At 36.5% G+C, this 13,885-nt stretch overlaps 1 protein-coding gene across 1 annotated transcript in view; it reads right to left on the reverse strand.

The window, feature by feature from the left end:
• Positions 1 to 4,842: 4,842 nt before the first annotated feature.
• The window catches only part of LOC145993981 (putative multidrug resistance-associated protein lethal(2)03659), a 150,887-nt gene continuing 141,844 nt past the window's right edge, over positions 4,843 to 13,885 (reverse strand). Inside the window, exons 23-26 of the mRNA XM_083130010.1 lie at positions 10,916 to 11,088; positions 10,082 to 10,211; positions 8,781 to 8,891; positions 4,843 to 6,125 (exon numbers count right to left, since the gene is read on the reverse strand). Of these exons, the coding sequence (XP_082986136.1) occupies positions 6,087 to 6,125; positions 8,781 to 8,891; positions 10,082 to 10,211; positions 10,916 to 11,088 (453 nt within the window). The 3' untranslated portion in view covers positions 4,843 to 6,086. The remainder of the gene's footprint in view (positions 6,126 to 8,780; positions 8,892 to 10,081; positions 10,212 to 10,915; positions 11,089 to 13,885) is intronic.

Here is a 13,885-nt window from a genome sequence, read left to right on the forward strand (position 1 = left end):
AGCCCCTCACAAGAATGATCCTCAAACCGTACTGGCCCAGTTGCTTTCAGCTTCAGAAGGCAACGCATATGCGCTAATCTATTGTTATTTTCAAGGTCACCAAAATCAACACTACCATGTTATTCATATTAATCCATTGCCTTTGAACAGCTTACTTAATAATAATAATAAATAATAAAAAAACAAACATGCAGAATACCTTCACATGCTATATAATTCAATATGCTATATATTGAGTAAAATACATGTGTAAAATAGTAGCATTTTTCTAACTTAAAAATAAAGAAAGTAAAACTGTGCATGCTAGAAAATTTTTCATCAAAACATAATAAGAATTAAACATTCCCCAAGCATCTACCAAAACTGTGTTGGCCACTGTAATCATTCTTTCTGAGAGAAATGTATAACTGGTCAAATATAAAAAGAAACTTGATGATGTATTTTTGAAAGGATCTTGCTTCATCCTTTTTCCCAACAGAAAAGAACCGAGGTCCTGTTCCATAATCCGTGCAAGGAGCAAGGCAAATAACCTGCTTTGAGAACTTTAATAAAGAAAATGGTTCCATCTGAAACACTCTGTGAAGAGTCAGGGAAACCAGGAAAAGTGATGGAATGAGCCATTCACAGTTTCACTTTATCTGTACTGAGACAAGCTACTGGCATGATCAACCAGGATATGCAGTGCATGGTATCGAACATCGTGCCCAACTAGTGAAGAGTTGCTTCTCATCCGCATGAACAACCCACTGCTCTCCATTGCACATGTCAATCCGTATTTTGTGGGAATGACGAGGGCTGAATCAAGTATCTGAACAATGTGCTCTCAGCAAGATTTTCACTTGTTGAGCATTCAGATAATTTACTTGAAGGTGTGTGACAGTAGGCAGGGGGATGCTTTATGAAAATTATCTTGACTAGGGTGATAGCATCCTCCCCGCATTCCCCCTACTTTGAGCCCTGGTATAAATAAAATCGTCACAATATTGAAACATTTATTCCCCTAAGAAAGAAATGTATATTCCCTTGTAAATCATGTGAAATATTTTAATATTAACTCATACTCTGCATGAAATAAAGAAATCACTTTTCACCCCTTCTTATAAGTCAGAACAAGAATACTCACAAGACACCAATTGAAACTTAACGTTACTAAAGTCCCCTCTCCCTCGTGCCATGTAAAATTTTCAATGTACCATATGCATGCTCTGCGGTGGCTCAGTCGGTAACGCGTCTGACTACCATGCTCAAGGTCCCGGGTTCGATCCCCGGCCGGTTCAAATCCGGGAACTTTTCTAACGGTGGAAGCGGCCCCGGCGCCTACCCAGCGTCGAATAACATGGGTACCTGGGGGAAACCCTGGGGGGTAAAGGCGGTCAGGGGCGTGATGCTGATCACATCACCCCCACTCACGACCGGATCAAGAAAGTGTGGGGCGTTACCCCCACACCCCCTATACGCCTTCATGGCGTGGTGCTATGCACAGGGGAACACTTTACCTTTATATGCATGCTCCAAAAGGCACCAGGAAGTGTAAAATGACACAATCTGACTTGTATACATATGCGCACACACATACACGCATGCACACACACACACTTGAGTTTACAGGTTATAGAAAAGAACGAAAACTATATTCAGCAATCTGTAATCTAAGAAAGATGTACTGGCTTCTCTTCATGTAAGTACTTTATTAGTAATTGACCATAAGAATGCCTAGACTAGTGCTGCAGGGAGAGCATTTTGCTGAAGGTGCTAGATGGTGTACGGAATTGAGAGCTTCTTGCTCGAGCACACTTTAAGCCCAGTAGTACACATATAACTGTTAATTTGTCTGTGGTAGTGGGGTTCCAAATATGGATTGTGAGGTGAAAGATGCAGTGAAATGCAACATATAAACATAGTCATTATCTTCATGTTAAAATATGATTTAGTCTGTCTTTCCAATACAGTGATATACGTAAATGAAACACATGATCGTGGGCTGCAGGTTTGCGGATGCAGGTTGCATCCACCCAAATTTTTGGGGGGAGGGGGATTTTTTTTGGGATGAAAATTAGACAGAATAAAAATTTCAGCATTGGACAGATATTGAACATTGTTAACATGTAATAATTACTTCATATACTGCCAAGGGACGGGTAATAAGTATTATTTGGGGGAGAAGACAGTGTTCAATTCTTATTAAGTTTTAAATTGCCAGGCGAATTCTTGTGGGATTAAGCATTATTTTTTTGGGGGGAGCACTACTATAAAACTCTTGACTATCAACGTTAAGTCTTAGATTTCACAGAAATTCTACTAGAGGGAGGGGGAGATTGAGCAATAAATTGGACGGGGGACATCCAGATATTGGATAAAATGTTAAGACTTAATATTTGCACAGAATTTCTATAGTAAGGAGGGATCAACTTTAAAGTAACACTTTGATATAAAATTCACATGATGATAATTATTTAGGGTGTCATTTTTCTACACCATTTGGAAGTCTAATGGTATCAAGTGAATTTACTCTGAATTATTCGCTAAGTGTGGTGGCGGTGGGTGTCATAAACCTTTGTTCCTTCACTTTTAGAACAAACATCGGATACATGAGAAAGTAGTGAAGTAAAATATATCACCAACTACTAAACAAGAAGTCCACGAGTAACTCTTCGTTATTTTACATTGCTTTTCTCAGGGGTGATTCCTCCATGTAGGAAGTGAGGAACTTCCTACAGTTCATTTACACTTATTTCCAGTTCTCTACTTTAATGCGCATTATAAAATTATGAGCACAATGTGCATACAATTGACTGGTTTAGAGCTGACTGCTGTTCTTCGCTCCAGCCACAGCCCAAATATGATGGGGGGGATGGACACACTGACTGAGGACCCTCACTGGTCAAACTACAGACAGATGGGTGAAGGGTGGAAGGGGCAGTGTGGGGGAGGGGGAAATATTGAGCAGGAAAAGAGCAGGCTATAATAAAAGATCCATGTAGGAAGCATCAAGAGTTTCCTCAATCAGGGATGCCAACCCCAGCAAAATGGTACTAAACTTAACACAGTTTGATATTTCTTGGCACCTAGCACTCTGCTTTTGCCATAATGGTAAAATCTAGCATTATCTGAAAATCCAAATCCCTGGGAGGGGAAAACCGAATTCAAAGGAGTATGTTTTCAGGAAACAAAAATAAAATTATATCCGAATTGTATTTCTACTTCACCAGTGGACATGTTTCAAATACAAGAAGGGAGAATGCCAACCAAGCAACAAGCTTTTACAACCATGTCATGATTCATCCTCTATCTTTTCTTTATCCTGACCAATTTAGTTCGTGAAGAAATCTGAGGGCAGGAAATCTGTAGAACGTTGGTGGTAAACAAACAGTTTTCTCAAACCATTTCAAGTTCTATGCTGAACCCATTTTGTGTTGAGCCATTGTAAACAATTCTGTGGGAATGTTAACAATATTATATAACTGTAGTGAATAATAAGTAACGCAAGTTCAAAACTCGAAAAATAGATGCGCAATCTAACTTAAAACTAGAGGTATCGAGAAAAAATAAGTAATTAATAATAAATCCAAGCACAATTTAGAAGCATTTAGCATAATTTCAGTTTAAGCAGCACTTTTTATTATCCTCAATCCACACGACGACAGGGAGGGGGAACCAAATCAAAATTCTTGCAATCTGAAAATATGAAATATTGTCAATGCTATTTTCGTAGGTTTTTGTAGGTTCACATTTAAATATTTCATAGTTGCCCTTCCTTGAGCATGGGCCTGCAGCTAACATTCTAAATGTAAAGGATAATACAAGCAATACGTGTGAATGTAATTGAACGTATTTTTCAAACCATCCTCTGTTTTCCAAAACTTCTTCCTACATCCCAAAAAAGGCACGAGTCGCCACAGGCTTTTCTGCCACTTTAGGAGGATAATGAGGATGAATTATGGTTAGACACAGCATTAGCTATGGGATAAGGCAAAGGGGCACCACAAGCGCAGAGGCAAAGTGTGTGCTGAAGGAGCAAAAAGAGAAAGATTTAGAAGCAGTAAAGGTTGCGGTAGTGATAAAATATTGACTAGCGTTAGTATTATTGCCAGTTTCGAAATAAATATCCTAAAAATTTTCTTGCTTGCTTCATTCGCAATAATACTGTAGTTGAATTTTTCTATCTAATTATTAAGTTGTGGGCTTTTAAACATTTATTCCCGGTCCAAAAACACTGTTCATATGTAATTCATTTTCTGACATTTCAAATTATCTAACCAATCAATGTGCTAGCTTTCTGTGTGCCGAGAATTTGCATTTCAAGATAAACTGTCGACCACTTTACAGACTATTGCATTCAAATTAGAACCAGTTACTATTTATTTATGAAAAACAATTTTGGGGGGGGATTATGGTGAACGAATTTGGGGGGACTGCATCCATGGTCTTGGGGGAGATGGGCATCCTTGGTGGGCTGAAACTGCCAGGATGGATGTTTTTCACACATGCAACCAAGATTATTGCCACATTAAAATTATATTACACTGTAAATGCTCAAGCACGGAGACTAACGAGTATAAGCAACCAAACATATTTTAAAATAAAAAAATAATTGAAAACTTTCATAAGAATTCTTTATTACAACAAAACAAATAAAAGTATACATATCACATGGGTTCACATCTCATTCATATTATTGTAATTCATAAATGTCTGGAAATCAACTACTTTGTGGAGTAAGGTTTTAGCTTACTTCATATACAAAACTATATTTTCATGGATATTAATACTATTTACTTCATGTAAACATTATTATTCTTAATTCACATTATACATAAAACATTCTCTAAAATAATACAAGTGGAATGTTTCAATGGAGAAATTGTGACCCTGTATTACCTTGACTTCCCTAAATAAAGATGTTTCACAAATGTGTTTACCATGACCAGAATTTAATGTGAAACAATCTGTGGCATATTCTTAAAACTTGGTCTGGTTTTTTGCAACAATTCTTATTTATTGTATATATTTATTAAATATTATTAGATATAATAGAAATAAAATACCAATGCAGGCATGCAGGTAAAACAAAAATCAATGTCCAACAACCTATACTTTCGGGTGATTTCTATATAATGAAAAAAGTTTGTTTACTGGCAGGAAACCAGATAATATTGGAGAATATGCCACTGGAAACAATATATCTTACATTGGAAAAAATAATAACTCAAATATTAATCTTAAATAGTAAAAACAACACCTCAGCTTGTACAAAAGAACAAAATGATATTTTATGCTAACAAAAAAAAAATATTAATGAAAGATGAAGTTGACACACACCAACCTCCCTTGGGCACGCCACTAATTGCTGCCTCAAGTGTTGATGTCACTGCACGTCACTGAATAATTGAACTTAATATTTTAATTATTTTATACTTTATTAGGTATCAGAATAGCATAATCATCTAGTCTTTTTTAACATGTGCTACATCACAGAACATAAAAAATTTAACTATTTAATCTTGAAAAATATTTGCTGACAGATCAAATATCCATTTGTAAGTACTTATGTATGTATAGTGGAATCTTGGTTTTATGTTTTTCAGCGGACTGTGGTACAAGAACTTATAATGTGGGATAGTGTATTATCCGGAAAAAAATTTAATGTTTTGCTTCACTGAGATCAGAAAGATATGTAAAAAAAGGTACAAACACAAAATCAGGATTTCACCATACTTGCCTTAAGAGGACAATCTCACAAAATACTACTCCCCAAAATTAGAGTAACGGTAGATTACTATTCTTTGAATCTATATCTTAATATAGTTTATTAGCTTTGCAACATGTAGATTGATGCATGTCTATTTCTGTATGTAAAAATAAAGGAAACAAAAAAAACAAAAAACAACATGTGTACATGCATATGTTAAATCCTATTAATATTATCTATTATTTCTAGCTCTAATAAATATAATCTTTCAAATCTAATATAACAAAATAAATGTTTTAGAAAATAATTGAGCCTGTGAAGATGGGAAACAATATTCACTAAGTTTTCAATAAATTAAAAGTATTTTTACAAAAAAAAGTCCAACACTTCCTCACAGTTATTCAGTCTGAAATGTTTCTTGTTGTTTTAAGAAACTCTGAAATAAAATATAGATTAATTTATTTTAATACAAATAATGAAAATCTAAATTTATTGAAACAGTTATTTGCTACATTTCATTTTCATTTCAATTTCTTTTTCTCATGCTCTTTTTCACATATCTCTCTTCTATCTATCTGGCCATGCTACAGGAGTCAAGAAGAAACTATAAACAAATGCAACTTTTTAACCCAAATATGAATTTTTGCGTCAGTGTTGAAAGATATGTTAAATGTGAGTACCTCCCACTAAAAATCACCCACTCATATTTTCTGGTATCATTAATGACTACATGTAATGTTTATTAAGCCTTTATGAAGTGTATAAATGTAATAATAGTACGTTTTGAGAAGGATTTATGTTTATGATTGAATCATCAGAGAAACTAAGGTGGTAAATGTAAAATTGTCTTTAAATGACCCTTGATTGCCATTCTTGTCTTTGGACAACTTTTAAAACAAATGTTAAAAGCTAATTACAAAGTATTTTATACTGCCTCTACCTAGAACATACCTATGTGATATTCACGTTGACAATTCCAGCCCCCTCTGAAAAAAACAACTTCTGCATACAGTAGTGTTATATAGCTAGTGAAAATATTATTGGCAATTTTACAGATAATCTAATACATGAGTATTCATCTATGGCAATAAACTCCGTACTATACCTAATAAGCATTTAATTCAATTTATACCATTTTCAATGGTTTATCCATTAAAAGAAACATGTTTTCTGAGAACATGCATGCAGAATTCACATTTAATTTTTGTTTAATTTCTGTAATTCACAGAATTGCTGGATATCACTTTGTTATATGTTCGCATAACAACTGAAGTTACCGAACAAAACAAAACATATCTGAAACTGTGGAAAGACTACTTGCACTTGGTATTAATAGGGTGTCCAGATTTCCTGCTTTTAATGGTATCCTATTGGCACCGCTCTCATTCTGTGGACCTGCCTGATTTTTAGAATCGTCATTATCATTGCTCAATATATGGAGGGGCATTCAGGTGTATATCCCCTGGGTAGGTAAATTTATGCAAAACATCACCACCCAGCTGCCCCATTGTGTCCATGTTAATGCATCGGAGTATCTGCCCAGTTACCCCAAAGGTTCAAGCAAACATTCCCCAGCTAATATTTTCCACTTCAAGTATTGGCCATCACGATCCCACTTCCTCATTTTCAAACATTTTTAGCTTTTTTAATGTGGCAATGCCTGAAGGATCAGGAAATGGTTCCAAAACCTTGGAGAGAATATCAGGAATTCAGCCACTTGTAAGTATGCTCTTTTCATGTTTTAGCTGTGTTTTATTATACACTAATAAATATAAAATAGTAGTTAGGGTCTGGAGCTTTCATTACGTGTAGTTGCCAATATTTTGAAAAACTCATGCTTTTATTCTCAAAGCAATTGTTCATGGCAGCTGTCACTTGTTGAATAACTTCAATTGTAGATCTTCAATGTCTCGCACCATGGCCATGCAGTCTAAGGTGCAAGCTTTGAGCTCTGGTTATGGGATACACACAGGTTTGATTCTCCTGGGGGAAGCGTAGCAACTTTTCTCCTGAGTTTTCAGCCTGTCCATGGGACTTGTGGCCACCCACCACATGGGAGACTATGGCTTAGTAGCATAACCCAGTCATGGAAACCTACAGCAATGACTGGCTGTTCACCATGCTGACCATTGGTTTTTATTTACTGTAGATCTTCAATCAAAGAGTGTCAAAAGTTTCTTTAAGTTCAATTTACACACAGATATTGTAGGACTGGGCCTACAGTTTAAAGTGGGATCCAAAGCACTGTACAATTTGTCTTCACAAGAGATTGAACCCTGATTCCTTGATTACAAGGCAACAGCATTATCACTACACCTTCAATATCCTGTATATCTCAATTGATTCATTGATTTGGATTTGATTTCACTTTGTTTTTGTCCAATTGCAAGGATAAGGATGAGTGAAATTATAAAATTGATGAAAGGACACTCAAAGACCACTGATGCTCAAGCCAGGATTTGAACCCAGGACCACTGACCTGTGTATCTGAAGTGTTGACGAGGGAGTACCCTATGTTCAAAATCGATAAGCATAATTTTAATATCCTCGTTACTCCATTGGAAGTATATACGAGATGGTGAAATTACCAGTAAGTGTTCCTCTACAAATTCCTGATGTTATTCAATGATGTTACAACAGTATATGTGGTATCCCAGCCAACACTTAAAAAAAACTTCCATTGCAGATCATTAACAGCTGGCATATAAGAAGTGCCTTGAAGAAGTAAAACCTGATTTTTTCAAAACAATATCAAACTGTAAATACTCTTTCATATTTACTGAAGGGGCCTCCCCCATGGCGCAGTGGTAGTGTCATTGCCTTGTAATCAAGGGGTCCCGGGTTCGATACCCGGTGGAGGCACAAGTGGTTCGGATCCCACTTTAAACTGTAGGTCCAGTCCCGATTAGCCTTACTGTGCATAAAGTGGACTTAAAACAGCAACTCAACAACTCATATTTACTGAAGTATCGAAGGAATGCACACATTGGCACACATTCAACAAAATCTATTGCAAGTTTTATATTCTGTGTATGTACAGAATTTCCAGTTAGCTTGTCTAAGTAGAAATTGAAAAAGAGTTCTGCCTTACCTGTCTGGCAACATTGTGTAGCTGTGCCTCCATAGCACTCCCTGTCTGGTGAACCATTTTGTGCAAGAAACCATCCTTATCCTGAAGCAGACTATGTGGTTGATCAAACTCCTAGACAAGAAGCATACAAATAATGTATTACTACTTGAGGCGACATGTGCAGTTATGAAGATAAGTAATTTCATTATAAGGTTATCATTGTAGTAGTATGTCAAATTAAGAAAAATAGCTTTCATAATTCAGGAAATTGTGAACCATCCCACCAATGCGTTACTGAATCTGGTTTTCATAATTTTCAACCAATCTTATCCATGCTTTTACCTGTTCTTGGATAGCTGGAAATGTTTTCCTTTAAGGGCCAAGGTTGACATGATATATTGGAAGATAACTGTTATCTAGGTTAAGGTTAAAAAGAAACATGGTTAATAACTGGAAAAGCTTATGGCACACAGAAGTTATAATTTAATTTATTCAAAAGTTATGTGAAATTTGTAGCCCAATCAGGGAATTGAACCTGGGTCTCCGACATTAGTTCCCACAACTGTAGAAAGATGGCATGTGTGTTACATGCCCAAGAGTACCATGGCAATAAGAATTTACAATTCACCTGCACATTATAAACCTGCACAGAGATATAAGTTGCAGAAAGTATTGGGAGACATTGGTTTGGTAGCTCAGCAGCAATCCATCCACAAGGAGAGGAGGGTGGGGGGTATTTCTCCCCCTCCCTTGTAAAATGAATGTCAATCTAAAAGTATATAATTTCACTCACAGTAATTTATATCAATTATTATAACGGCATTGCAGGAACATGACAACTTCAAACTGAAAGAATGTTTTTGTAGGGTATAACCCTCCCTATTTGAAATATGCCTCACTTGTCCACTCCTCATGGATAAAATCCTGTGTATGTACATGCACAGAATGCCTAAAACCAAACTTTGGTTTTCAAATAACTTTTTGGTAAGTTACACTAAAACAGATTAATATTTCATTTTTCTCAAAATATTAAGCTTTTGTAACTAATACATGTAGTGCTTTTCACTTACTGTTATTGTTTTGAGCAGTGATGGTGCCAGAAAGGGAGAGAGGAAATGCCTCTTCCTACTGCACCTGGCAAACAGGAAAACTACACAAATAAATGCTTCTTTAGCCCGGGTATGCATTTTCCGTATAGTATACAGATTTCTACTAAATTTGACTTTTCCTAGAAAATATTCCTACCTCGCCACTCATTATTTTTCTGGCACTGTCACTGATTTTGAGAAAGATTTCTCTCAACGAATTCCCATCCAACTTACCACCATCTTTCCAGCATCCATAACAAGGACTTTATCAGAGTCCATCACAGTGTGTAGGCGATGTGCTATTGTCAACACAGTGCAGTCCAAAAATTTACTTCGTATTGTAACTTGAATCAAAGCATCAGTCCTATAAAGGAAAATAATCAATGTTTTTACATTTTCTGATATTACATTTACTTTGTAATAATAATTTTAGTTACTATATTTTTTTACATCTTAGGGTTAATCTTCATGATAAGTATGCATCTTGCCAAAAACATATATCCAAAGTTTTCCAACAAATTCCTTGTATTTCAAGCAACTTTAAAATAAAACCATTTTGTAGTGATTTAACCTACTTTAACTTGGTTTTCAGCATATTTTTGGAGTGGAAGTACTTTTTAAGTACATAACTTTGTATGAAAACCTGTATTATGTTTTACAATATTATTATTCCATTTTAATTATAACATGGATATATATGCACTATAATTCTTCCTGATATATTATTTGTATTCCTTTGGTCATGTTTGTATTATGTCTTGTATTAATTCATTCATACTCCTTGACATATGTGTACTATTGTACTATTTAATTTGTGATATTTTGCACACTCCTTGCTGGACCTGGAACATGTGTTACATTATTACGTTACTAAGGTAAAGGTACCCCGATGTGTGTACACACATACCATGGAGGAGGATGAGGTGATTTGGAAATATAGAGCTAGACATATTCTTGATCTTTGCGTTAGTTGGGATGATTTGATCAGCATAACACTTGGCCCCCTTTACCCCACAGGGTGGCCCCTAGGTACCCGATCTACTATGTTCTATGATCTATTTTGCTTACTGTGGATCCACGTTAGCAGTGGCTTCGTCCAGGAGTAGAATTTTGTTATTCCTTATGATAGCTCTTGCCAAGCAGATCAACTGGCGCTGCCCTACACTAAAATTGCTTCCACCTTCTGAAACAGCAGACATTAGACCATGCGCAAGGTCATCAATAACTTCTTTCAGATGGACCTGCCAAAAAACATTACATGTGTGTTACTTGTCCATTAAAAATATTATACAAAACAGGCAGATTTGCAATTCCTCTTTGCTCCTTTTGTAATTGTTCGATTAATTTTGAAGGATCCATAGTTTTGGCATATTTTTTTTGTCATACACTGATAATAACTTAGACAGTTGGAATGAAATAACACACATAGTGTCAATTAAGAAACAAGCAAAACAATATAAATGGAGGAAGACTTTGAAGGGGCAGGGGTAGGCTGTGGGCGACAGACCCTCAAGGGTATTAGCTAAAATGCAACAAAGCAAATATTGTGGCATTTTACAAAGAACTACAGTTATGGAAGAGCAGTAAGCTTAACGATGATTGCAACGAGTGACTAAAATAAGGGTGGCGAGAGATAGGGGGTAACAAATGATAAGGGGCGATGAAATATAGGGGAAGCGAATGATGAGTGGGTGAGGAAAGATAGAAAGGGACGACGAAAGATAGGGTCGACGAATGATGAGGGAGCGAGTAAAGATAAGAGACTGTCAAAGATAGGGGGCGACGAAAGATAGGGAACAACAAATGATAAGTAAGTGAAGAGATATAGGGAGTGAAGAAAAATAGAAGGTGACAAACGATAAGGGGCTGACGAAACATAAGGGGGACGAAAGATAGGAGATGATGAAAGATATGGGGGCGATGAAACAAAAGGAGATGATGAAAGGTAGGGGGGCAATGAATGATAAGGAGTCGAGAAGCAGACAAATGATAGGAAGCGGTGAATGATAGGAGGCGGCCAGAGATAGTGTGGGGCAAAAGATTAGAGGGTGACGAGAGGCTGGAGCGAACATAAATAAGGATAACGAAGATGGAGGCAATGAAAGATATGGGTGACAAGAAGCAGGGGAGAACAAAAATGAGGATGATGAAAGATAGGGTGGAAGGACAGACTGGGGCGAACAACGATATGTTTGACGAAGGATGGGGGAGGTGGGGGCCAACAAAATGAACTTAAGATGAAGGACTAGTATAATATTATTATGGTATATTAAAGGATTCGTGAGGTGACCGCCCCTTCCCAGAGATATAGACTATATTCTAATCACCTTTGCCACCTCACTCATTTTATTCATGTGCAATCAATGTCGAAAGGCCAAGGCCATAGGGAGGGAGGGAGGGAGAGAGAGTAGCTGACCCTGACATGTACCCCAGCGCAACTAAGGGGATGACGAAAAAAAATGAGGCGAACTACAAATATCAGTCTTAGTAGCTTGCTGCAAGGGCGGATGATCACACTTCTCCTGCACCCATCACAAGGACTTTATTATTTTCTTTTTTAGTTAATGATAAATTTGCAAAGTTGGAATGAAATACACAGGCGTGTCAAGTGATAATGTTCGCATGAGCATGTGAACACTCATGTGTATGTTCTAAATTACATACATATTAAATGCACACACATATATTTCTTCGAAATAATACTTTTTTGATGTTCAAGTATACACACACAATTTACTGACATGACGTCTTTCACATCTGATAACTTTTCTAGATAGTTGGTAACACTGACTCCCATGGTGTTCCACGGATTGCGATGAACACAATTGCTGTGTTGTGTAGTGAACTGGCAGCTAAGGGGCTTGGTTGGCCACTATAGTCCGAAAATGTTCACTGCGCTGTGCGAACATTGTGGTGCAAACCCTGATCCAAGCGGCAATACTTCTTACATTCGGCACCAGGGTGCAGCATATACAAGGCATATCTAGGAGGACTCGAAAAGATCGGCGCTACATAGTTGCAATCTTTAGTGAGAAGTCGCTAAACCTGCCGGATTTTAAATTCCAGTGGGTGCTAAAATTCACGGAATAATGAACTTTTCTTTAGAAACTAGTCTGCAGGAGTTACATAATATCTTTCAAAGTTTATATGATTTGCGCATGTGCATCTAAGGGCAATTTAGACTGTGCAACTTACTTTAGTAATAGACGTTTTTCATGCCAAAGAAATAACTCTCATCAACTTAAATTGCAAAGGAAAGTGCCGACTACATTTACATCAATTCAACGCTCATTTCTCTGGTAACTATACTCAGAATAGTATGGGGTCGTATGGCCTAAATAGTTGTTACCAAAAAAAGTTATCAATTGATATTAGTAAATCATTTTTACTATTCTCTACGTTATTAGAATATGCTTATTGTAAAGAACAAAATATAACTTTCAGAAAACTAGAGCTGTATTTTTGTTACATATATATATTTTCTTTTTTGAAGTTAGAAGGTTGAAATAATATATGCATTTAAATTATCACAATTGAAATTAAATGCATTTTTAATGTGCATATAAACGCACATACTTCGAATAAACCTGGTGTAAGTTGTTCCCCACAGCATTTTTTTAAAAAATACATTTTGCATTTTTCACCAGCAAATTTGATTCAGCGATTTTTAGTTAGTACATGTTGAAGATTTAGCAACTTCTGCATTTCAATTGTTGGCAACACTGCTTCTGTGGAAGAACTGTAAGGGGGCATGTTTGTTTTGGAAAGATCAAGTACCGTTAGTTTTATGGGGCAACAAAAAAGCCTATGCTCTTTGGCGGCAACGGATAAAAGGCGGTTAGTATATATGTCGAGAGCAAGATATCTATTGACAAGCGGTTGGGTGAAATTATGTGCACTGGCTTTCAGACGTGCGTGCGTGTGTGTGTGGTGTAGTGTTGTGTTGTGTTTTGTGAATACTGTTAGGAGTTTGAAAGAAAAGTGATTTTCACGATTGAGCGAAGCAGAACGAACTCAAGTAAAAAGGATGGGCCCTCA

Source organism: Lepisma saccharinum, chromosome 10 (assembly GCF_977018435.1).
Source record: "Lepisma saccharinum chromosome 10, izLepSacc3.1, whole genome shotgun sequence".
Lineage (NCBI taxonomy): Eukaryota > Metazoa > Arthropoda > Insecta > Zygentoma > Lepismatidae > Lepisma > Lepisma saccharinum.